This window comes from Plectropomus leopardus, chromosome 20 (assembly GCF_026936395.1).
Source record: "Plectropomus leopardus strain MGB_pleo_1.0 chromosome 20, ASM2693639v1, whole genome shotgun sequence".
In the NCBI taxonomy this organism is placed as follows: domain Eukaryota; kingdom Metazoa; phylum Chordata; class Actinopteri; order Perciformes; family Serranidae; genus Plectropomus; species Plectropomus leopardus.
In genome coordinates, this window is record NC_142195.1 from 9,547,440 (window position 1) to 9,570,062 (window position 22,623).

Sequence of the window (22,623 nt, forward strand, 5' to 3'; positions counted from 1 at the left end):
TTATTCTTAAACTTTTAATCTCAGCAGCTACAAAAGCTCAGATTAAAGTCTCAAACCTTCACACAAAATTTGGAATGGCACAACGTTGCAGGACGCTGTTGAGCTTTTGTGTAATCGCCAGTTGATTTAGCTTGTGAAGAGTGGGTTTAGGTACTAATCTTCGCTTTTGTTGTCTAAATGCTTTTGTTGGAAGGCTTTTGGGGAAATACGCTTTCTTGCTGAGCGCTAGATGAGGGAATGGATATCTTGCTGTCTTGTCTCTATCTTAAATTTGAAGCTACAGCCAGCAAGTTATTAACATAGCTCAACACAGAGCACAAAGACAAAAAGCAGAGGAAACAGCTAGCCTGGCTCTGTCCAGAGCTAAAGATTGCCAAGCAAGGTGGTGACAACTAATAGAAGTCACTGCGCCTAGCCAAGCCAAGCCTGACACAATAGATGGATGTGGCAGAGCATTTTCCTGCCCCCTGCCTCTATTTTCTTATTTTCCTCGTCTATTTTGCTGTGGTGGGACAGTATAGTGTACATAAGGGCGAGACTTTATAAAGTCAGCTGTATGATTCTGGCATATTTACAGGACATAGATTGGATTGAAATGCAGTCTCCCTCAGATCATGGTGTAAACATGCAAGTACACAACAAAAGAATGGAAAAAGCACTAAATGAAAGTAATAAAATTAGAGTTAAGGAAGGCACACATGAAAACACACAAGCACCGAATTGACGTATAAATGGGAGTAAACAATTCTTTCTATAATGCAGTAAATGGTTCTCGTGCAAATGGAACGTGCAAATATTATACGTAGTTCAGACAAAAAGTTTGCAAACAGGTGCCAGACCGTAAGCTCAGGAGTTCGGGAGAAAGCTACCACAATTGTGGACACTGCGCTAGAAAAAAAACCAAATATAGCGAGACAAAACGCCAGGCGGATAAAGCCTGGTCCAAGATAAGAGTGAATCTGGGGAGGGCTTTTACTTTTGCTGGTGAGTGTGTTTACAAACAATAACTAACAATGCCTGCACAGTATACCTTTAAAGTAAGCAATTATTTATATGGTAATTACTATATCATATGTCAAAAAGTACATCACAATAAAAAACAAAAGCAAGAAATAAAATAGGATTGATCAAACCAAAGAGATACAATATGTTCATCGGCACAATTGTAACTTTGGACAGAGACAGGCTAACTGTTTGCCCTGCTCTCAGTCTTTGTGCTAAGCTAAGCTAATAAACTGCCACTCTAGCTTCATATTTGGCATACAGACTCAAGGTAATGTCAAAAATCCATGTGTTAATTCTTAGCAATTATTAATATTTGATATGGTTTCAGTACTCATTTTTGCATTATCAGTACTACTTATACTACTTTGTTGCTCTCTCTCCTCTTTGGCAGTGAGCTCATACCGCTGCAGCAGCCCCATAGCCCCGCCCCCTCTTGCACAAGCACAGTGCCATCTTCTCATCACTCGCCTGGTTCACGCTGCTTGCTTAGAGACCTTTGTGCCACTGTTTCGTCTTTTAATTCCACTTTACTGCCTTTTGAATGTATGACAATGTCAGAGGCTTTTGAATGTGAGCACTACTGCAAGAATATTGCTTTTTATTAAGGTAAAAATGTTTTAATTATTGTTTATTACAGTCATTCTGCTAGTTTCTGCTACTGACCAAGAAAAGATCAGTTGTCATGGTATAGTCTTGTTATACTAATCTATTAAAAAACATGGTAAATTGTATGCCCTCAATGTCAATTTTCCCTTGGTATCAAAAACTGTCAGATGTCAATATTTTTCAACGTATTGTATCAAAGTTAAAAATTACACTATGATGACAACACTGGTAGCATTCTCCTCATCTAACTAATGACAAGCCAGCTGACCAGCATATTTCTCATGATGTCAAACTATAGCCTATATATTTTAGACTACTAGCAATATTGCTGCAATATGTCCAATATATATTAAAGCAGCCATTGTTTCCTGCGTTATAAGTTGCAAAGAAGATAACCTTCCGCCATCTGACTATTCGGGCTCCATTTTTTTGTCAGGACAGTGATTTTTACTATGATCGTCCAGGATCAGGTATCAGGTCTATTCACTGCGTTGTTTCCCCTCCAGATGATGGAGAGTGTGAGGACTGCCACCCATCCTGTGAGTCCTGCTCTGGAGAAGAGAAGAACCAGTGTACAAAATGTACAAAAGGTCCGCCGCACATTTAAGTACATTCAGCCTGTGTTGCACCAACAAAAATTAATTTACTTCCAAATTAATGGAGCAATATTGCCAAATCAATCAAAAAATCAATCTTCCTGTTCAGCTCCAAAACAGTTTCCTTGGTGAACTGGTATCTTGACAATAATTCATCATCGTCATTATCGCCATCATAAAAGTCAAGTGGGTTGAGTCTGCTTCAGCTTTTTTTGAAAAACTTGATTATTTGCTCAATTCATCTCAAAAAGGCGGCGTGAAAAGTTAAACATATCCAACTGTAGCTTTAAAGTTAACCCTGGATCACAATTTAAATTGGAGTTTAAAGTTTTGGTGCAGCAGGATTAGAGAGTAAAAACTAAACTGATTTAAAGAGAGGTTTAAATGTAATCTTAGTCAGTAGTCTTAAAGTTTGGTGCAACAGAACTGAAACTTGAACCAAGAGTTAGTCATGGTTCAATGTTAATCCTTGTTGAGTGCAATCCAGCCTTAATATTTGAATGCTGTAAGATCTTCAACAGCAGTTTCACATTTTTGTGGTGACACCACATCATATCCAACTATTTTGCAGTGCAGTGTTGATGTTTATTCTTTCTCTCTCTTCCAGGGCGGTTTCTGACCGCACAGCAAACATGTGTGTCAAAGTGTCCGGGGGGTTTCTTTGCCAGCCGGCTGAGCGGCGCGTGTGATGCCTGCCCTCCAGGCTGTTTGCAGTGTGCGGACGCTCAGCACTGCACCCGCTGTCAGAGCACACGCAGAGCTCAGTTATTCCTGCAGGACGGCCAGTGTGTCCAACAGTGTGTGAGGTTAGGGGTCAATCCTATCAGTATAAATGTGTTCACATGCCTTTTACATAGAGGGATGAGAGTGTGCTACAGCTCTATGTGGAAACTGATTCCTGTGGGGACTTTACTGGCAACACCATGTTGAAATTACATCGTTTGAACATCAGGCCAGATGTTTGAGTCATGTAGAGCCAAAAATAAAATCTCAGGAGACATATTTCCTGGCCATGGTTTGACGTTTCCCACTTAATGTTTATGAGCCATTAAATTGTGACATCCTTGAGTTTGAAAAAATATCTCGTCCTTGCTGAAGAGGTCCTTGAAGCTCCATTAGCACTGAGATGACCATTCAACTTTTTGGCCATGAGGAATTCATCTTTATTTTTCCAAGCTGCTTTTTTAGCACTACTTAAGTACTACGTGATTGTCCTGATAAATTATTAGTTGTCCTCTTTGGAGTGAAGCAGCCAGCAGAGCAAAATGTCAGTCCACTTATTTACCCCAACAGCAGCACACACACTAAAGCCAGCATTTTTAATATCATTTCACACTGAAAACATCAGGGATGCACGATATTGGATTTTTTGGCAATATCCGATATGCTAATATAAAACAACTCATTTGGCCAATAACTGATACCAATATCAATATATCCACTTTTTTCCCCACTTAATTTTAGTGATCATCAAGTCTCCTCTGCAGTGGAATTAACGTCATATTATGCATACTTTTATCATAATGGCCCACCAGCAGATAGAGATATAGAATACAGTGCTTTTTAATGTGTGTAGTATTCATTCATAGCACAAAAAAAAGAAAATTACTTCAATTTAGAGTTGATGTTATGTTATGTTCACATTGTCAATTTTAAAAAAAAAAGTTTCATATTGGCAGAAATCCACATGCTGGCTGATTTCCAGTATTTCATTTTAAAGCCAATATCTGCACATACTGATGACGTGCCAATGTGATCGTGCATTCCTAGAAAAAATAATTAATATATGCTGCTCAGCTTGACATATAACATGGAAAACTAATTAATTGTTCAAAATACTTAATACAAAAACATTTACACTTACCACTGTGTTAAGCGGGAATTTGAAAGAAATGCATCTATTAATCTTCTTGTCTAATTTATGTCCATTATGCAGCCTGGTTAAGCTGACATGGACAAGGATCCAAAAGTATACGTGCATAATATGCCAAGTGTACAGTCTTGTGTGTGTCTGCTGATGTGTGTTTGGCTGCTCACAGGGGTTATCCAGCGGGCCAGGTGTGTCGTAGCTGTGTGGCAGGCTGCGCGTCCTGTGGGAAGAACGCCACCCACTGCCTTAGCTGTGAAGAGCCTCTCCTCCTGCACAAGCACCAGTGTGTGGAGGAGTGTCCTCCAGCTCACACTGTCCACGACAGGGAGTGCCAACACTGCCCCTCGGCCTGCCAGGAGTGCAACCCACTCGGACAGTGCACAGGTACAGAAACATTTTGCAAACGAAGACAGATTCGGCTGTTTGAGCTCACTCATTTTAATCTAGAATGTGCTTTTGCCTTTGCACAGTCACCTTTAGATTGTGTTGTCTTTAATTGTAAGTTTATTTTTAGCCACAGTAGCAAAATGGCTGGTAGAGATGGTAATGTTGATCAGCTGATTGGTTCGCCACTTTGACCCAAACTCTCTGTGGGACCCACAATCTCTGCAGCATTGTGCATGCTTTTCCACAGAAGCAAAGATTAGGTGTAAGGGGGCTTGGATTAATCTCTTATTATTTGCATATTGTCTTCCCTTCATTCCACTACTGTCATGCTTTCATGCTGGACATGCAGCCGTCCTGCATTTCCTGTTCCCCACCCACACAACCCCAGACATACCTAGTGGAGATTTGCACATTACTGAGAGCACTTTTATTGTTATAATTGTAACAACTGGAGATCTCAGCTTTTCCTGTTGCATCATCAACACTACTGTACCACAATTCTGGATTTATGACAAAATAACTGCAAACTATTGCCATTCCCATCAGCCTCACCTGTACTTTGTGTTTAATGTTAATTAGTGATTTTTTAGCATGCCAACACACTCAACTAAGATGAGTATGCTAAATATTTTACATGCCAATCATCACTACGTTGCATTGTTATTATGAACATGTTGGCATGCTGACAGTTTGTTGTAACTCTGGGTCTAGTTCTACACTAAATGCATTGTGTCTAGAGACAACGCCAGAATTTTATTTCATCTACTCTGTCAAAGTGAGTGTTCTTGTCATAATGACTACATTTGACTCATCTATCTCAAGTCTGTTTTTCATTCATCTTTTCACTTTTTTTTCCCCAAGTGAAATCCCTGCCTGACAGAGAGAGGGCTTTTCTCCTTCTTGCATTTCTCTCCAAGACTTTAGGGGACTTAGTATAGTTTCACTGAGTTGTACTAAATTGTTCTTCCATGCAGTGCTAAAAGCTGTTCTTTGCGCAGACTGTGAGGAGTATCACTTTCTCCACGAGGGCCTGTGTGTTCTCGACTGTCCCGAGAGGTTCTTCGAGGACAAAGACCAAAGGGAGTGTTTGAGTTGCCACCCTGACTGTGCTTTATGTGACGGCCCGAACAACAATGACTGCGATGCCTGTATGGACACAGAGGCCACGCTGCACAATGGGGCATGTCTGGAAGCGTGTCCCTCCCACACCTACAGAGACGCCATAATAGCAGAATGTAAAGGTAGGCAGAGAAAGCTTATGTTTTCTGTTGTTTCTAAGTTTTGGTAAATGAGGGGTTAATTTGAGATGTTAGATTGGATGGATGGTCGCACAAGCAAAAAATGCACTCCTGGTCAAAATCGAAACCCATTTCTTTTAATATTGTTAAACTTGTTTTTTACTAAACATTTATCCATTCACAACACTTGCCCTTTTAAAGATGACAAAAGTCAGAGATGCTCCATTTCTCCTAAAACTTTACTCTCTCCTCACTGATGCAACAGTTTCTGTCCTGTAAAGCGTCCTTCATGCATTTCCTCAATTATATTCCCTACTATGCCTGAGTGTGTTTCCTGACTTTAGCTCAGACTAAAATAGCAACGCTTTTCCGACGGTTAACAGGCAGCTGTCAAACCTTGAAAACAGAACAGCAATGCCAAAGACAGTTCCCTAGAGAAAGACACACTCTGGTTTTGTTATTCAAAAACACAGAGACGATGGTGTGTTTCTCCCAGGAAAATGTTGTAGGCGATGCCTGCTTTTGTTGCTACATACAGTAGCTGCCAGCAGTAAGACATTTAAAAAGGAAGTACACTGCTGCACTGCACAATGGACAGAGGGTGATTTTTATGTTTATTTTCATCTGAAGGGAAAACAGGCTGCAGGGAATGTTTTCACAGATCACACATTGAGAACCCAATAGATGGAAACCAGATCATATAAAGCGTATTACTGTAGAAAAAAATATTGAATAATTTAAACCTTTAACCTAATATGTGTTTTTATTATCACATATACTATTACTATGTTAGATATCAAGTCCAAATGAAAAAAACACGAACTCTCCTTTTGTTTCCCTGTAGATGTGATTTAATGTCCGTTTCTGCCTCTGTGCAGGAAAAAGCCATCGCCGGAGGCATTATGTGTTTGCGTGGTACGTGTACGTACATCCTTTAGCCCCATTCTTGTGAAGATATTTCAAGAGCACCTTGAGGGAATTTTCTCAAATTTGGCAAAAAGGTCTACTTGGACTTAACAATGAACTGATTAGATTTTGGTGGTCAAACTGCAGAGGTCACTGTGACCTTGTGTCTTTGCCATTCTCTGTAATGCCGTAGCTCTTGAGCGCCTTGAGGGAATTTCTTTTCTTCAAGTTTTGCACAAACATCCATCTAATGATGAACTGATTAGATTTTGGTGGTCAAAGGTCAAGGTCAGTGTAACTTCATGCTTTTCTCATTCTCGTGAACACGATATCTGAAAAAGGCCTTAAGGGAATTTCCTCAAATTTGACACAAATGTCAAGCAAAGATGAATCAATCAATGTGACCTCACAAAACATCAAAACATGTTTTTGGCCATAACTTAAGAATTCATGTATTAAGTGTGACAAAGTTTCATGCAAACATGTAATACAATAAAATGATGAAATGATGACATTTTGAAAATAAGATGCTGACTTTGCTGTGGCATCATCATGTTCCACAAAAAACACTTTACTGGCAATTACTCAATGCCATAATTCAGGGACTGGAGTGAAGACAATTGCCTACAAAATTTTCTGTGTCGAAGATGTTTGTGGCGCATCCATGTTTTGGAATATGCATCTTCTTGGCAGCAGCTATTGAAGCATTGTCAACTGTCATGACCCCATGAGTTTCGACAGACATGGATGTAAACTGTAACTGGAACTTGACAGGTTAGTGGGGGCATAGAAGCGCAAAACAGTAATTTTTTTTCCTGTATTTTTTCCAGACTGTGATGCATCTTGCCTTACCTGCTTCGGCCCCCACTCCTCCTCCTGCCTCAGCTGCAGAGAAGGTCAGAGGCTAGACGCCCATGGCCATTGTGTGCCATCAGCCAGCAGTTGCTCGCCTCGCCAGTACGCAGACCAGGACGGGGAATGCCATCCGTGTCACAAATACTGCCACCAGTGCTCAGGTCCTGGCAAAACTCACTGCCTGAGCTGCAACCAGAGACATCTCCTGCTCAGTGAGTCGACTTTGCTCGTGAATTCTCTGCAATCTGCCGCGAAGCTCTGCGAGCATCTGTGACTTGTTTGTTTAGCTGCGTGATCACGTGTGTGTTTGTTGGCACAGATGGCACCTGTGTGGCTGAGTGCCCAGCAGGCTACTATGAGGATGAGCCGGGGCAGAAATGTGAACCTTGCCACCCATCCTGTCAGTCCTGCGTTGGAAAGCACAGCCATGAGTGTCTCGCCTGTAAAACCCACCTATTTCGAGAGGGCAAAGAGTGTGTGGAGACCTGCCTGCACAGGTAATTTAACCTTCTCACTGTCCAGCTGCGCCGCCCATCCATCAGATTTAGCGCGGTGGCACAGTGTCGTCATTAATAAAAGATCAGCCTAGTCACATAATGTAACTGTGGACACTAAACCATTGCTTCTCTTCAGTTAGCTGGACAGGGCTGCAGTTTGGAGACAGAGGCTAATTTAGCCTGAGATTTAAATAGCCCTTCACGTGGCCTGTAAAATGCTAATTAGACTTGATTTTATTTGGGGTGCGGTGATTGAGAGAGTTAAATTAATGTGCCGTTAAATTGATGTGCAGTTAAATACTCAAGAGAAAACAAAAGGATACAAAGGCTATTTATTGCTGTGCCACCCTACATACTTTCAGACCTTTACGGGAGCAATGCAGCAAAAAAGAAAATATCACTTAGAATTTATAATGCAGAACCAGTGTCTCACTCTCAGCAGTGCTTTGAAGAGTTTTTTTGAGACTCTGTTCTCTCTGTGATGGTGTCTTGGTCATGTCTGAGTAGTTGTGCAAAGCTGTATGTGAGTGGCTACAGAGAGGAATTTCCTTTGAGGACAAACAAAACTCTAATCTCATTTAATTGCAGCTAATCTATCATAACTTTCTCCCCATCTATCTGATAGTCACTATGGAAACGCAGGCTCAAGGATGTGTGAAAAGTGTGACCCCAGTTGCGGTGAGTGTATTGGGGGCGGGGAGGACAGCTGCCTGAGCTGTGCTCTGGGTCTCATCTACTTGAGGAAAGAAGGCCGCTGCCTCCCCTCGTGCCCTCAGGGATACTACCATGACACTGTGCACAGGACCTGCGAGCACTGCCACGCCAGCTGCAGGACATGCTCAGGTATGAGTGTCCACTCAGCAGTAATTTGATATTCAGCAGAAAAACACACACACAGAGGAGATGAGATATTGATGCTGTTTCCTCTGTGGGCTGCAGATATGAAAGTGGAGGGCTGCTTGGACTCGACCGTTGTAATATTATATACAGTATAGGTTCTTGTGTACTGTACATCCTGCAGTGGTACATTAATTTAAACAATCTTAAAAGAATCAAGTCAAATTACTTCATTTTATACTTTATTACTGTTACTGTCAACACATCAAATAGGAAGACCAAAGCAAACAATAGATGGGTTTCCATCTAAATGAGGCACAAATTTTAACCGTATTTTCAGAAAAACCCAAAAGAAAATTCATATACTTTTGCATCCACTGTTAGGCGAATATTGAGAGTTGATTCATTGAGATAAGCAGTAGGTGATACTAATTCTCAATCAGGTGCCACTGCAGAAGATGTGTCAGTCAAAAGCAAAAGGCAACCTCTGAGGCTGAAAAATAAAGTCAGTGTGGAACTACCAAATACTGCAGTTCCTGTAATGGCTACTTGAGGATTTTTATTTTTATATAACTAACACTTTACATTTTATTAGTTAGTGTTAATTATTGTTATAAATTGGTGTCATTATGTACTCGCTGAATGTGTTCTATTACACTTTACCTTTTATCAATAGACCAACTTTTCCACCTCCCTCAAATGGAAATCTTTTTTTATTTTTACAAGTAGTTAGTTATTATTATTATTATTATTATTATTATTATTATTATTATTATTATTATTATTATTATCACCTTTGTTTTTAATGCTCAGTGTTTCCAGTCAGGTGTTTTTAGGCTCCAGTTGAAAATGTGCAATAAGAGAGGTGGATGGAAATGCACTTTGTGTTTTGTACTTTTTTGAACTCCCCAGTGTGTCTGTGGCTCTCCTTAATATCGATTTTGTGACAATTTTATAGGATCGACAATGGGTGCTTTCACAAAATATTTACACAATAAGATTTTTTAGAGGTAACCTTTGAATTGAATCACAATATTGACATAATGGTGATATTGCCCAATCCTTCTTCCTACTAAAGACATAAATAAGAACAGATCATAAACATTTGCTTTTTTTTCCAAACAATTTCTTAAAACAACTGGAGCTTGTAAATGTGATATTGATCAGTAATATGAATATAATGACTAAGTGTACATTGTTTCCAACAGATTTAGAATCTATGGCGGCAGCTGATGAGGTGTCACCTCTTTAAATTTGGACATTTTTTCTGGCCTGTGAACACAGCACAGGCGTAACTTGTCGTGCATTATTTTTTCCCTCTGCAGAATTTTGTGGGGTTTGAGATGCAGAATGAATAATTGATCGCTTTGTCTGGTCAGAGCTGATTAGATCGATGGATGAGAGGAGCAGCTGCTACAGAGGCAGTGAATGCAAACTTTTAGACTCAGCGCAGTTAACAATTAAATGTCACTTTTGCTGCTCCATCAGCGCGCTCCGAGAGTGTGGTGCATGAAACAACAGAGCTGTATATAAATTCCAATAGCACTCCTAATGAACAGTCCAGCTCCAAAAATATAATAATTTGGCGGCAGTTGTTTTGATCATAGCGGGCCGCCACAAATAAATGAATGTGTGGGAAACAATGCTGTTGGGGACTATTTTCAGTCGTAGATGTAGTTTACTAGTTAATACTTCCAGCAGCAGAATGCTGTGTGTGTGTGTGGGATGGACTGAAAGCAAAACACATTAGCATCTTCATCGTAACGAGGAAAGATGTCACCAAGTGTTGGCTGATGTGCTTTGGACAGCAAAGGATCTCTGTGGTACCACTGAGAAATATCAGGCTTTGGCCACACACACGGTACTTGTTAGTAAGATCAATGTATTGTATGTAGTGGGATTTGTTGACAGTAAGAAAAACATGATATTTCCAGACTTGGCCTTTAATTTGTCATTTATCGGCAGGAAAAGACTCTCAGTCGTGTGACTCATGCTACGCTGGATACCTGCTCTCTGATGGCATGTGCGAATCCATGTGCGACATCGGCATGTATCCTGTGATAAAGGTAACCTTTTTATGAGGTTTTAGTTTCACAAATGTTAACTTTTTATATATATAAAAAAAAATCCCTAACCCTGTCCTTGCTTCACCAAAATAATTATTACTAATGTTTTGGCCCCGGGTATCGTATAATGTAATTCAGACTGACTTATTACTGCACCAGGAGAAATCTCAAACAGCGGAGTGAAAATGATTACTGTGTTCAAAATAAATCTCCCGGCTCATGCTGCGAGGCTTCTGACTGAAAGTGTCTGGCAGGTAGATGCATACTAATTGATTAAGCTGAGAGGCAGTGCATCACTTATAGTTGGTACTTTTTTAGAAATGAAAGTTTTGGATTTCTTTGGAGGCAGAGAATCAGTAGTTGTGATGTAAAATGCACGCTGTAGCTGTGTTTTTGGGGATGCAGCGTATTCAGACTTCTCCTGCACCTCATCAGGGTTCAGGCCACACTTGTGAAGACTGTGACGACTCCTGTATGGAGTGTCGAGGGCCCGGTCCAGCCAACTGCACCATGTGTCCCACTCAGGCTATCTTAGAAGCTGGAGGGCGCTGTCTGCTTTGTTGCCGCCATGAGGACGAGGAGGAGGAGGCCACAGCGCAGCAGCAGGACTGCTGTAACTGCACCGAGACTCGAGGTAGGCTGGAGATCAGTCTTACTAAGTGAAAGAAAACGGAGGAGGATGGAGAGGCACATGACTTTGTATTAAGTGTGATTTGGTATTGGTATTAAGTGAGAATTTTTAAAAAATATAAATGTATACTGTGCTGAGTCTAAGTGTGTAGAAATTTAAAACCTGCTTGCTTAATGCTACAATACAATGTATGAACTAGTGTTTAGATTATAAATATAAAATGCGTGTATGATGCTACAATGTCCAACAGATATCTACATGTGTAAGAAGAACAATAAGAATATATAAAAAATGCGTAACATGTATAATATAGCCGAAATTCAAGATTTGAAAGAATATTGCAAATTTGAATAACTGCTTTTGTTGAATAACTGCACCAATTATTGCAGTTAAGACAGCGTATAAAGAATAATAGTAATTTAAAATCTATTTCATCATAATTTCTTTTTTTTTTCATAACACTGGTAGGATAACTGAAAGAATAATGTGTACATTTATATATGATCAATACAAATACAGCACTTGAAAAAGTATTTTTACCATCAGGTTCTTGTCCTGAAAAGTTCAAAAATTGTGTCCAACTGCTCAAAGTTAAATGTTTTTGTTGTTTCACATTAAGATTTCTGTGTTATATTTTTCTCTCCGTGCTCCTCTCACTGGTTTGATGTGGGCGGGACTTAGTCAGTGTCACATACTTGGTGCACCAGTCATAATATAGCAACATCTGAATCATGTGACAACAGTTGGTGGGTTGAAAGGCCACGGACAATTAAAGCTGACCCACACTGTCAGATCAAGTTTTCATGTTTTAAACTTTTATTTAATAGTACCTAAGTATTTTTTTAAAAAACTTTTTTTTTATTGCTTTTTTAGTGAGTATTTCATGTTTAAGAGAATTATAACCAAGGGCTAAAAATTAAGAGTACTTAATGAAACCTAAATCTTTATGATGAATAAATGTTGTATTTGCATCTTTACTTCAATGAGCAGTGTTTTTAGACAATTAATTCTTCAATTTTTTTTGCGCCTTGCATGTACAGCCTGTAGATCGGACATTCTCAGCTTGCTTTGTACGGGGACCACTTTTGCTAAAGACAGGAGGCCAGGGGCCAGTTACTAAACAAACAATGTTGTTCATAATTACATATGCAATGAATTTCTTGTTTTCAATCTTTCAACATTTGCTGTCCTCACTCGTCCTTGCAGCAGCTCCACACAGGTCAGGTGAACACAGGGGTGTTTGTAGGATTTGAGGACATTTGAGGGCTCAGACCTCTGTTGGAGGGTCCGGGGCATCCACCGCAGGCACTTTCTGTAAACAAGCTCTATATTTCTTTCTTAATTTATTTTTTAAATGCCCTCTGGCTCCTTATGTAAATTTAAAGAACAACAAAATTTACAATAATTGTGAATCAGAAAATGATCAGCAGGCCACCTGGCCCCCCATTGCAGGCCAGATTTTGGCCGGTGTTGAGTTGTGCTGCTGTTGATCTTCCCCTCAGCTGGCATACAGCCTGAACAAAGGCCAGTCTGTGTGTGTGAGAAGGGAGAGGAAAAAAGTGCAAATCATTTGCTGCTGCTTGTTAAGCTTATCACTGTGAGCGCATGGAAATAACTGAAGGTGAGTCAGATGAGCATATTAATGTTTTTATCAGCTCCTTGTCTCGTCTGGATTGTAGTAACTTGTCAGTGAAAAGACAGATTTTGGCAAGTAAATCTAAAAAAGAGCATTTTGAATAGTGAGTTGGTCCTGTCCCCCTCTTCCCTAGCAGAAATTGCAACCTTGCAGACACCAGAAAAACAACAAATCTCCACATTTGAAAGGCTGAAACCAGTTAATGTGACATCTGACTGATCAATCAGTCAACAGTGTCTAAAACCTCTTTGTCATGGTGGTTTTGTAGGAGAGTGCGTCCTCAGCACCAACTTGCCGTTCAGGAATGAGGAGGAAGAGGAGGCCAGAGGTAACCTCGCAATCTTCGTCATCGCCTGCGTCCTGTTGGTGCTCGGACTGGTGGCTGTCGTCTTCATCATCAGGCACTCCCGCTCCAAGAGAGCGCCCCCGGACATCACTCCCCGCGGCTACGAGAAGCTGGGCTCCGGTGGGGGATACGGAGGTGGCAGCAGACATGGCGGCTACAGCTCTGCCTCCTCTGCATCTTACAGCGGCCGCGCCAGCTCCTCTGGAGGTCGCTTCCAAGAGGCGCAGTTGGTTGACATCGCTGACCGCCGCTCTGGGGGGAAGGACGATGATGATGACGATGATGAGGATGAGGACATTGTTTACATGGGCCAAGACGGCACCGTGTACAGGAAGTTCCGGTACGGACAGCTGGGAGAGGACAATGAGGACGAGTTGGAGTACGATGACGAGAGCTACACGTTCCGGTGAAGTAAAAGAATTTCTTTAAGGAAACATTTCTCTTCCAGATTCCTCCTCTCTCTGTTTCTCTGCCTCGCTCTCTCCTCTGTGCTTCTTTTTCTCCTCCTGCCCTCAGGGACAGACCCATTTATCCTTCACTGAATATGAGCTGAACCAAATGAGACATGAGAAGCTATTTATAATGAGCCGCATTTTACAACTGCTATCCATTCACAAAATATGCTGCAGAAAAATCCCATGTTGTTTGGCATAATGAAGGACTTTTTACATATTAACACTTGGTTTTCCGGGCTGTGTTTAGAGTATGACGACTTCCTGCATATATAACATAACTTATCATGGGCTTTTAACAGTTTTGACAGTTTCAGTAACCCTTTAATGTCCTCCTCAAGAAAACAGCAATGGAATTTTTTTTCCCTTGCATTTTTAAATTTTATTGCGGCATTATAAATAATGAACATACCCCATAAATTTTTAAAATATAGGCCTCTACCAAGAGGCTGAGATGGCCCTTCACGGTAATTGTAAAACAGAAAGAAAAAATTACAAAACATGTACCGTTATAATGCTTGTAATATGTTAGTATTCTGACATGTCAATTTTTGACAATGGAATTAGTCCTATTACCTTTAGTAGTATTAGTAGTAGTATTTTACGTATGTATTCTAGATATTTACCATTACATTAATGTTTTTTTTTTCTTGAAAATTCTGAATTTTTTAACTTAGGTCATTACCTTTACCATAAAAGGTCAACTCAGCCGCTAGGTAAAGCATGGCTTTAGACGCTAAAAAGAAGATATTTACGAAATAATTTCTGTGAAATTATTTCAGCAAATATATAATGGATAGCGTTAAATTGTATCATTTAAAAACAATCATCTATAAATGATAAGAATTTTTTTTTCTTAGAAAATAGTCAATTTTAACGACAGAAGACTAACTTTACTGTAAAAGGACAAATCAACCATTTGCTAGAGCATGTTTAAAAAATAAAAGCCCATCATGTCTGGAGTGACTCTTTGATTTACTTCCTGTAGGAGGTGAACTGAAAAGGCAGACTATTTTAAGACAGACATTTTATAGATTTTTTTGAGCGTAAAAAATACCTACACTAAATGGTAGAGATAAGTTGATCAGGTGAAGTTAAATTCAATGCATTTTTCATCAGGATACAGTGACTCAAAATGTGCTCTACCAAATGCTTAAGCAGGACATTAAAGGGTTTAATTTTATTAATCATATTATTCATCTTTTTAGTTGTTGTGGTGTTGATAAGCATCTTAATTTTGATGAATCATGGTATTTATTTTGCTTTTCTATATTTCTGTATGTTTGCTGGCATTGAATTTTAATTTGAAGCTGTGTTCTGTTTAAATAAAGTGTTGAAAGATATGCAGGAATATTCAAGAGTAAGTCATGGTGTCACAAGGCGAAAACAGACCCAATCGGTTTGCTGCTAAATGAGCGCTCAGTGTCCAAAGAACAAATCATAGCTGAAAGTAACATTCAGTCCATTTTTATTGAATTACTAGACAGTGATCCATAATTTCTTTGCTCATCCTCAATAAACCATCAAAGAGGACCATCAGTTATCTATGAGGGGACATGCACTGATGCACAAACACACACATGCGTGTGGACACACACACAGACGATATTGTGCTTTACAGAAATCCCATCTTTTATGCACTCTGTGGTTTCTCCCTGATGATCAGGGAGAAGCTGAAGAGACGATGCCCAGTTTATGTAACTGACAGAAACAGATTGAAAACACACACTCACATACACACACACATATTTGCAGACATGCTCTCACATTGCACTTAAACTTGGTTTCCTATTTATCATATTCATCCTTGGTTTCAGATAGATTCTATAAAGTTTCTATTTGTAGATAGATTTTAAAACGAGTATTAAGACAGAGGAGTGGATTGCTCAAATGCAGTAGTTGGTCATCATCTATGGCACAAGGGTTTTTTTTTTTTGGCCACACCATGTGCTTTTATTGTAGATTACTGATACACAAGTATCCTGTTTATCTGAAATACTGAGAGTGTGTGTGACCAGTAAAGGGTGATATTATTGCTTGACTGCTTCTCATGCACAACTCAACTACAACACTATAGACTCTACAAATGGATTTTGAGCAGTGCACTGTCTGGAGTGTAATTGCATTCTCTATCCTACCGTGAACGACGATGCTACTCTGTAGGTGTCGCCAAGCATCACACTTGACTATAGAGCTCTCTGGATTGCAGGTGTAAAGGTACAGTTGATGCTACAGCAGCCAGAAAGAATGACATCTAACAGGTACTATTGCAAGTTGTCTTATTAAACTCCAGTGTCTAATTGACATACACTGACACACACGCACTCACACTAATGAGCCTTTGTCCTTGTTTTCCAGCTCCTACCGTACAATACGACAGTGAGAACATTGAGATGACCCATCCATTTATGATGTTTGGGTTTAAGAGCTGCTGGCACCAGCTGCGTCTGGTCTGCTGGGAAGACGAGAGGAACAAAACAGAGACGTTAAAGATAGGTATGTTTACAGACTGCTGACACAAGACCATTTCTCTTCCATGTGTGAACTTAAACGTCTTAGAGGACTTACTCTGTTCTGCCTGCTGCCGTTGGCTCCGGTCCCAGCAGAAAACTATTCATTCTTGAATGAGAGAGAAAACAAACAGAGTGCTTTTTAGCGCAGAATTTATTGTTGTGGAGTGTTGTAATGCACTGGTATTGTGGAAATTCTTAGACACATGCAACTTATGATTCGATGCACAATTAATCAGCCAGAGATTAGTGTGTGAATTCTACAGTGTCGGGCCAACAATTATTATCAGTGTAATAGATCACTCTGCAATAAGGACTGGCTCATTTATTTTACTGTAATGATAAATGAGATGAAAGCGATGCATTTAGCATCTTTAGCAACTTTTTTTCCCCTGTGTCCTTCCTGTAATTGCAACCATAGCCAAATCCAATTGGTCCTCATCCAGCAGAAGAGTCCCTGTGATCTAAAAGTGAGCCATCTGATAAATGAGCACTCCAGCCAAGGATAAAACTGAAGCAGGGGCCACTGCCTCCGCGTAGGGAAGTAATGAGAGGCAGGAGAGTCAATGCTTACTTTGAGTTCTCCGCTGCTTCCTTCAGTTCCTTGTCAAGTCTAGGGTGAGAGTTCAAATGACAAGATGAAAATAAAGACATTTAATAGGACAAGTCAGGCATGGAGGAGGTAGGGGCGGTGCACAGTTTGGGGACTTGGAGGGACCCACCTAATGATGCACTCGGGGATCTGGATGCAGTCCATGGGGATGAATTCCTGCAGTTCATCCAAACTGTTCACATACTTAATCTTACTGCTGAACTTGGCGCTGTAACAGGGGCAACATATACACACACAGACACATTAAAACAAGTGCAATGACAGGGTTATGAAAAGCACAATAAAAGTAACCGGCTCGGCATCAGTCTGTTTTTCTTTGAAAAGTGAAACTTTAGTAGTTTACCCTTTGAAACATAGATCAACATCACTTTTCTTGTGCTGCATTCAGATGCTTTTCACAAGTTTTTAAACCTTTGATCCCTGAGCAAATTGTTTTCTTTCAAAAACACAGGCGATGAGCAACTTAGCAAGAGATGTTCAGAAAATTGCAAGAAATGAGTAAATTTAGAAAATTAAGTAAGAAGCTGGGGGGAAAAAAACTCAAGAGAGCTATATTTAAAGTTATCATAACTATGTATTTAAAGTTTTTTTGACAGAATTATCATAATTATCAAGCCTTTTATCCAAGGTCATTTGTTTTTTTTCTAAATTCCTTTTTTCTAATTATCAGGTAATTTTTAATCTTTTTACAACTTTATTGCCAGTTTCTGGGACATTTCTTTTTAGGTTGCTAACTGTCTTTTTTTTTTTTAAAAAAAAAGCCCAGGTTTTAAAAGGTTAACTCGGCTGAAGTGGGCCACTGAACACAAACAAGACTACGAGTTTACAGCCACGTTAGCTGCTGTGTGAGACTTTACTTTAAACAATGCTTTGAACTAAATGCTAACCTCAGCTTGCAAACATACTGATGTTAACAGGTATAATGTTAACCACGTTTTTCCGTCGTTCCGTTGACACAAAGTACAGCTGAGGCTTATGGTAATGTTATTTGTTCTGGAGGTATTTAGTTACACTAAAGTATTAGACAAAAGAAAGTGACCTGATGATGGAAATAGAGATGGAATCACAGGTCACAGGATCACCAAAGTTACTAAAATTCATCATAAGGAAGAAATGACATGACATATTTTCAGTGAAATCCATCTGATAGTTCTAAAACTATTAAAAGTGGGATCATTCGTACCTGATGAATGGCTTGGTGATGGCGAGAATGGTCCTGATAAACCATGATGGATGGAGAATAATGAAAGATTTCAAATTCTTCCTGAGCCTAAAGAGAACAAATTATGTACTGCGTTAGGTGTGGTTAAATATCCATGTTTCATTTTCACTTTTATAAAGTGAAGATCCAAATCATTAACACAAGTCATGCCACTGTAATCTCTCACAAAATTATATTATTATCACATAATAATATAGTAATTTGGGCAGACCTTCTGTCAATCATCTGATAGCATTTCTTCAGCCAACCAAGACCAGGCATTCTCCTGTGGGGTGTGGCTCCATTCAGGTACACGATCATATAGTCTTCTGCCACCATCAGCTCCAGTGTGCTGATCACATAGCTGAAAAAGTCGTAGTACAGTATGTTATTAAGAATGTCATTGTACTGTATTTTCAAAATGTTAAAAAAGAGTCATATTACAGACATATGGAAAAGTGTCATTACAAAAAGTGATCAAAAAGTAAGTGTAGCATGTAGTTTGTGTATATATATATATATATATATATATATATATATATATATATATATATGTGTGTGTGTGTGTGTAGTCCAAATTTAAAAAAAAAGAGTTGTAGTATAGTTTGTCATCATGTTTTTTTATAGTGATGGCATAGTATCTCTTAAAGTAATAGTATAGTAGTATAGCATGTCATTAAAAAGTCATGAAAACTAACAATGTAATGCCATAAATAATATTTTGTTTTAAATGTCTTTGTAGAGATGTCATTACAAAAAATCATAGTTGAGCATATCATGAAAAGCAAATGCAAAAGCAAAAAATGCATATATCTATACGTCATACTAAATTGCATAAAAAGCCAATTTGCCCAGACATGTGATGGAAATGTTATAGTATGGTATGTTATCAAAAATGTGACCAAAACCTCATTTTATAATGTCAAAACTGTGACCAAACGTCATAGTATAGTATGCTGTCAAAGTATAATATGTCTCAAAAATCTGTACAAAACTGTTGTAAAAAATGTCACCAAAATGTCATGGTATACCATGTAATCAAAAATCTGGTTAAACGTCATAGTATAGAATGTCTTCCAAAATCTCACCAAAACTCCATAGTATAGTATGTCGTTCAATCTCACGAAAATGTCATACTGAAGTATATCGCCAAAAGTCTTACCAAACACCATGCTATAGTATTTTGTCCTAAATTTGACCAAAATCTTAATGCTACAGCAAGTAGTTAAAAATCTGACCAAAACATTATAGTATATTATATCGTAAAAAATCTGACCAAAATATCATAGTTGGTATGTCGTCCAAAATCTGACCTCACATGTCATCAAAAATCTGACCAAAACATTATAGTATATTATATCGTAAAAAATCTAACCAAAATATCATAGTATATGTTGTTTAAAATCTGATTAGAATGTCACACTAAATTGTCATCAAAAATGTGACCAAAATGTCACAGTATCGTATGTTGTCAAAAATTTGACGAAAATGTCAGTTTAGTATATCGTCCAAAATCTGACCAAAACGTCATGCTATGGTATATCTTAAATTTTTTTACCAAAAATGTCATACTTTAGTATGTAGTTAAAAATATGACCAAAACATCATTGTATATTATGTCATCAAAAATTTGACCAAAACATTGAAACTGTTGTCAAAAATCCGACCCAAACGTCATACTATAGAATTTCATCAACATTTCACAAAAAACGTCATAGTACAGTATGTCGTCCAAAATCTGACATATATGTCACACTATAGTATATCGTCAAAAATCTGACTAAAACTTCATACTATAGTATATTGTCCAAAATCTGACCAAAACGTCATAGGGTAGTATATCGTTCAAAATCTTCCAGAAATGTCACAGTATATTATGTTGTCAAAATTGTTATAATATAGCATGTTGTCCTCAAATCTGACAAAACTGCCATAGTATGGTATGCAGTCCAAAATCTGACCAAAATATCACAGTATAGTATGTCAGCAGAAATCTTACCAAAATGTCATGGTATAGTATGTAGTAAAAAATGTCACCAAAATGTCATAGTATACTATGTAATCAAAAATCTGACTAAAAAGTCATTGTATAGAATGTCATCCAAAATCTGACCAAAACCTCACAGTAAGGAATGTGGTGCATAATCTGACCAAACGGTCATAGTAAAGTATGTCTTTGAAAATCTGACCAATGCATCATAGTATAGCATGCATGCCATCCAAAATCTGGCCAGAATGTCACAGTATAGTATGTCGTCAGAAATTTTACCAAAACTTCACGCCATAGTATGTCGTCAAAAATCTGACCCAAACATCATAGTATAGTATGTCGTCCAACATGTGACCAAAACATTGTACAATAGTATTTCGTCCAAAATCTGACCAAAATATCATAGTATAGTATGTCATCCAAAATCTGCCCAAAACATCACCGTATATGTTGTCCAAAATTTGACAAAAAACATTATGTTACAGCATGTCACCAAAACTCTGATCAAATCTTCATGCTATGTGTCATGCCAAAACATAATACTATAATACATATGCCTCTCAAAAAGCTATAATATGCAGATTTCAGCGAAATTTTTGAAAGTGTCAAAATTTGAGATTTTTTTGGCATACTATACTATGCGGTTTTCAGCCATTTTTTCGACATGCTATATTATGACATTTTTGGCCTTTTTTCCGACATGCTGTACTATTGAGCGTCTCTACGAGCTACAATAAGCGGTTGTCGGCCATTGTTTGGACATGTCAAAATTTGACATTTTTCACCATGCTTTAGTATGCAATTTTTCCGCCATTTTTTCGACATGCAATTGTATGACTTTTGGGCCTTTTTTTGCCCTTTTTTCAACATGCTAAGCTATGGCGCGTCCCTATGAGCTATAATAAGCGGTTTTCACCCATTTTTGGGACGTCAAAATTTGACATTTTTCACCATACTACAGTATGCGGTTTATCTGCCATTTTTTCTACATACTATTGTATGACTTTTGGGCCTTTTTTGGCCCTTTTTTTCAACATGCTATGCTATGGCGCGTCCCTATGAGCTATAATAAGCAGTTTTCATCCATTTTTGGGACGTCAGATTTGACATTTTTCACCATACTATAGTAAGCGGTTTTTGGCCATTCTGCCACGGATCTAGAAGCAACACCTGCTGCACAAACTATCAGCATCCGTTGCCTGCCCTTAAAGACTTTGTTGAAATACTTTTACCATTTCGCTGAGGCGGACATCGAGGCCAATTAAAGACCACCGCACAGCGACTCCACCTGCCCGGCCGCCGCCACCTTTCAGCGGGTCACCTCGTCTGGAAGACGTGCAGCAGCTCTCCATCGGAGTGAAGCAACGACCTGGACCTCCCCGGAGAAGTCTAACCAAGTCGGCAAAAGTAGGCAGAATAACATCTTCTAGTGATCAGAGCTGATGTCGTATAGTGAAGCTTTAATGCCAAATTTCTAAATTCTAATTTACCGTTCAGCGCGCATCCGTGTTTTAGACGGTCACATATTTCTACTGACTCATCAATAATTAATCATTTACATCACCTGAACATACATCGCTTAGGTTCCCTTTCATTTGTTCACTGTCCTTTATATGTCATACAACTTCCTCTATTTACTCATCATTTTCTTAACCTTAACCTAAATAAAATATTTCATTTAACACCAAGTCCTTGTCTGTGGATATTATTTCATGACAGAAACAAGATCGATTTATACAGGATAAGCGGTACAGATTGTGAGACTGATTAAAGTTATGACATGTTTTGAAACTGTCAAAATTAAAAATTTAATCTTCTCCTAAATGGAGAATGGTGTTCATTTTACTTTAACCAGTGAAAAATCCAAATTCTAACGTAGTTATTAATAACCGCTACAACATGCTATACTAAGTGGTTTTTAGGTGGTTTTTTTTGACATTTTCGTCATACTATAGCCTTGGGTTTTTCATCATTTTTTCAGCATGCTATTTTCTGAGTTTCTGGGCCGTTTTTGGATGTTTTTTCAACACTGTATACTATAACATGCCTCTACATGCTATACTAAGTGGTTTTCAGGTGTTTTTTGGCCATGTCAAATTTTGACATTTTCACCATACTATAGCCTTGGTGTTTTGATCATTTTTTCACAATGCTATTTTATGTGTTTTTGGGCAGATTTTGCATGTTTTTTCAACACTGTATGCTATAACATGACTCTACATGCTATACTAAGTGGTTTTCAGGTGTTTTTTGGCCATGTCAAATTTTGACATTTTCACCATACTATAGCCTTGGTGTTTTGATCATTTTTTCAGCATGCTATTTTTTGGATTTTTGGGCCGTTTTGGGGTTTTTTTTTTCAACACTGTATACTATAACAT

The 22,623-nt window shown here is 38.7% G+C and overlaps 2 protein-coding genes across 6 annotated transcripts in view; one reads left to right on the plus strand and one right to left on the minus strand.

Annotated features, from left to right (window-relative positions):
* Positions 1–15,272, plus strand: part of pcsk5a (proprotein convertase subtilisin/kexin type 5a) — a 38,421-nt gene extending 23,149 nt beyond the window's left edge. Inside the window, exons 28-37 of the mRNA XM_088071573.1 lie at positions 2,118–2,201; positions 2,815–3,013; positions 4,247–4,461; positions 5,463–5,705; positions 7,439–7,675; positions 7,783–7,960; positions 8,586–8,803; positions 10,763–10,863; positions 11,299–11,497; positions 13,399–15,272. Coding sequence (XP_087927699.1) covers positions 2,118–2,201; positions 2,815–3,013; positions 4,247–4,461; positions 5,463–5,705; positions 7,439–7,675; positions 7,783–7,960; positions 8,586–8,803; positions 10,763–10,863; positions 11,299–11,497; positions 13,399–13,886 — 2,162 coding nt within the window. The 3' untranslated portion in view covers positions 13,887–15,272. The remainder of the gene's footprint in view (positions 1–2,117; positions 2,202–2,814; positions 3,014–4,246; positions 4,462–5,462; positions 5,706–7,438; positions 7,676–7,782; positions 7,961–8,585; positions 8,804–10,762; positions 10,864–11,298; positions 11,498–13,398) is intronic.
* A 101-nt stretch (positions 15,273–15,373) lies between these two features.
* The window catches only part of prune2 (prune homolog 2 with BCH domain), a 50,852-nt gene continuing 43,602 nt past the window's right edge, over positions 15,374–22,623 (minus strand). For 4 of the 5 annotated variants that reach the window (XM_042509423.2, XM_042509424.2, XM_042509422.2 and 1 more), the window contains exons 6-11: positions 18,485–18,616; positions 18,235–18,321; positions 17,161–17,259; positions 17,013–17,051; positions 16,497–16,547; positions 15,374–16,383 (exon numbers count right to left, since the gene is read on the minus strand). In XM_042509423.2, the coding sequence (XP_042365357.1) occupies positions 16,350–16,383; positions 16,497–16,547; positions 17,013–17,051; positions 17,161–17,259; positions 18,235–18,321; positions 18,485–18,616 (442 nt within the window). In that variant the 3' untranslated portion in view covers positions 15,374–16,349. The remainder of the gene's footprint in view (positions 16,384–16,496; positions 16,548–17,012; positions 17,052–17,160; positions 17,260–18,234; positions 18,322–18,484; positions 18,617–22,623) is intronic. The other variant, XM_042509425.2, reaches the window with a different exon arrangement.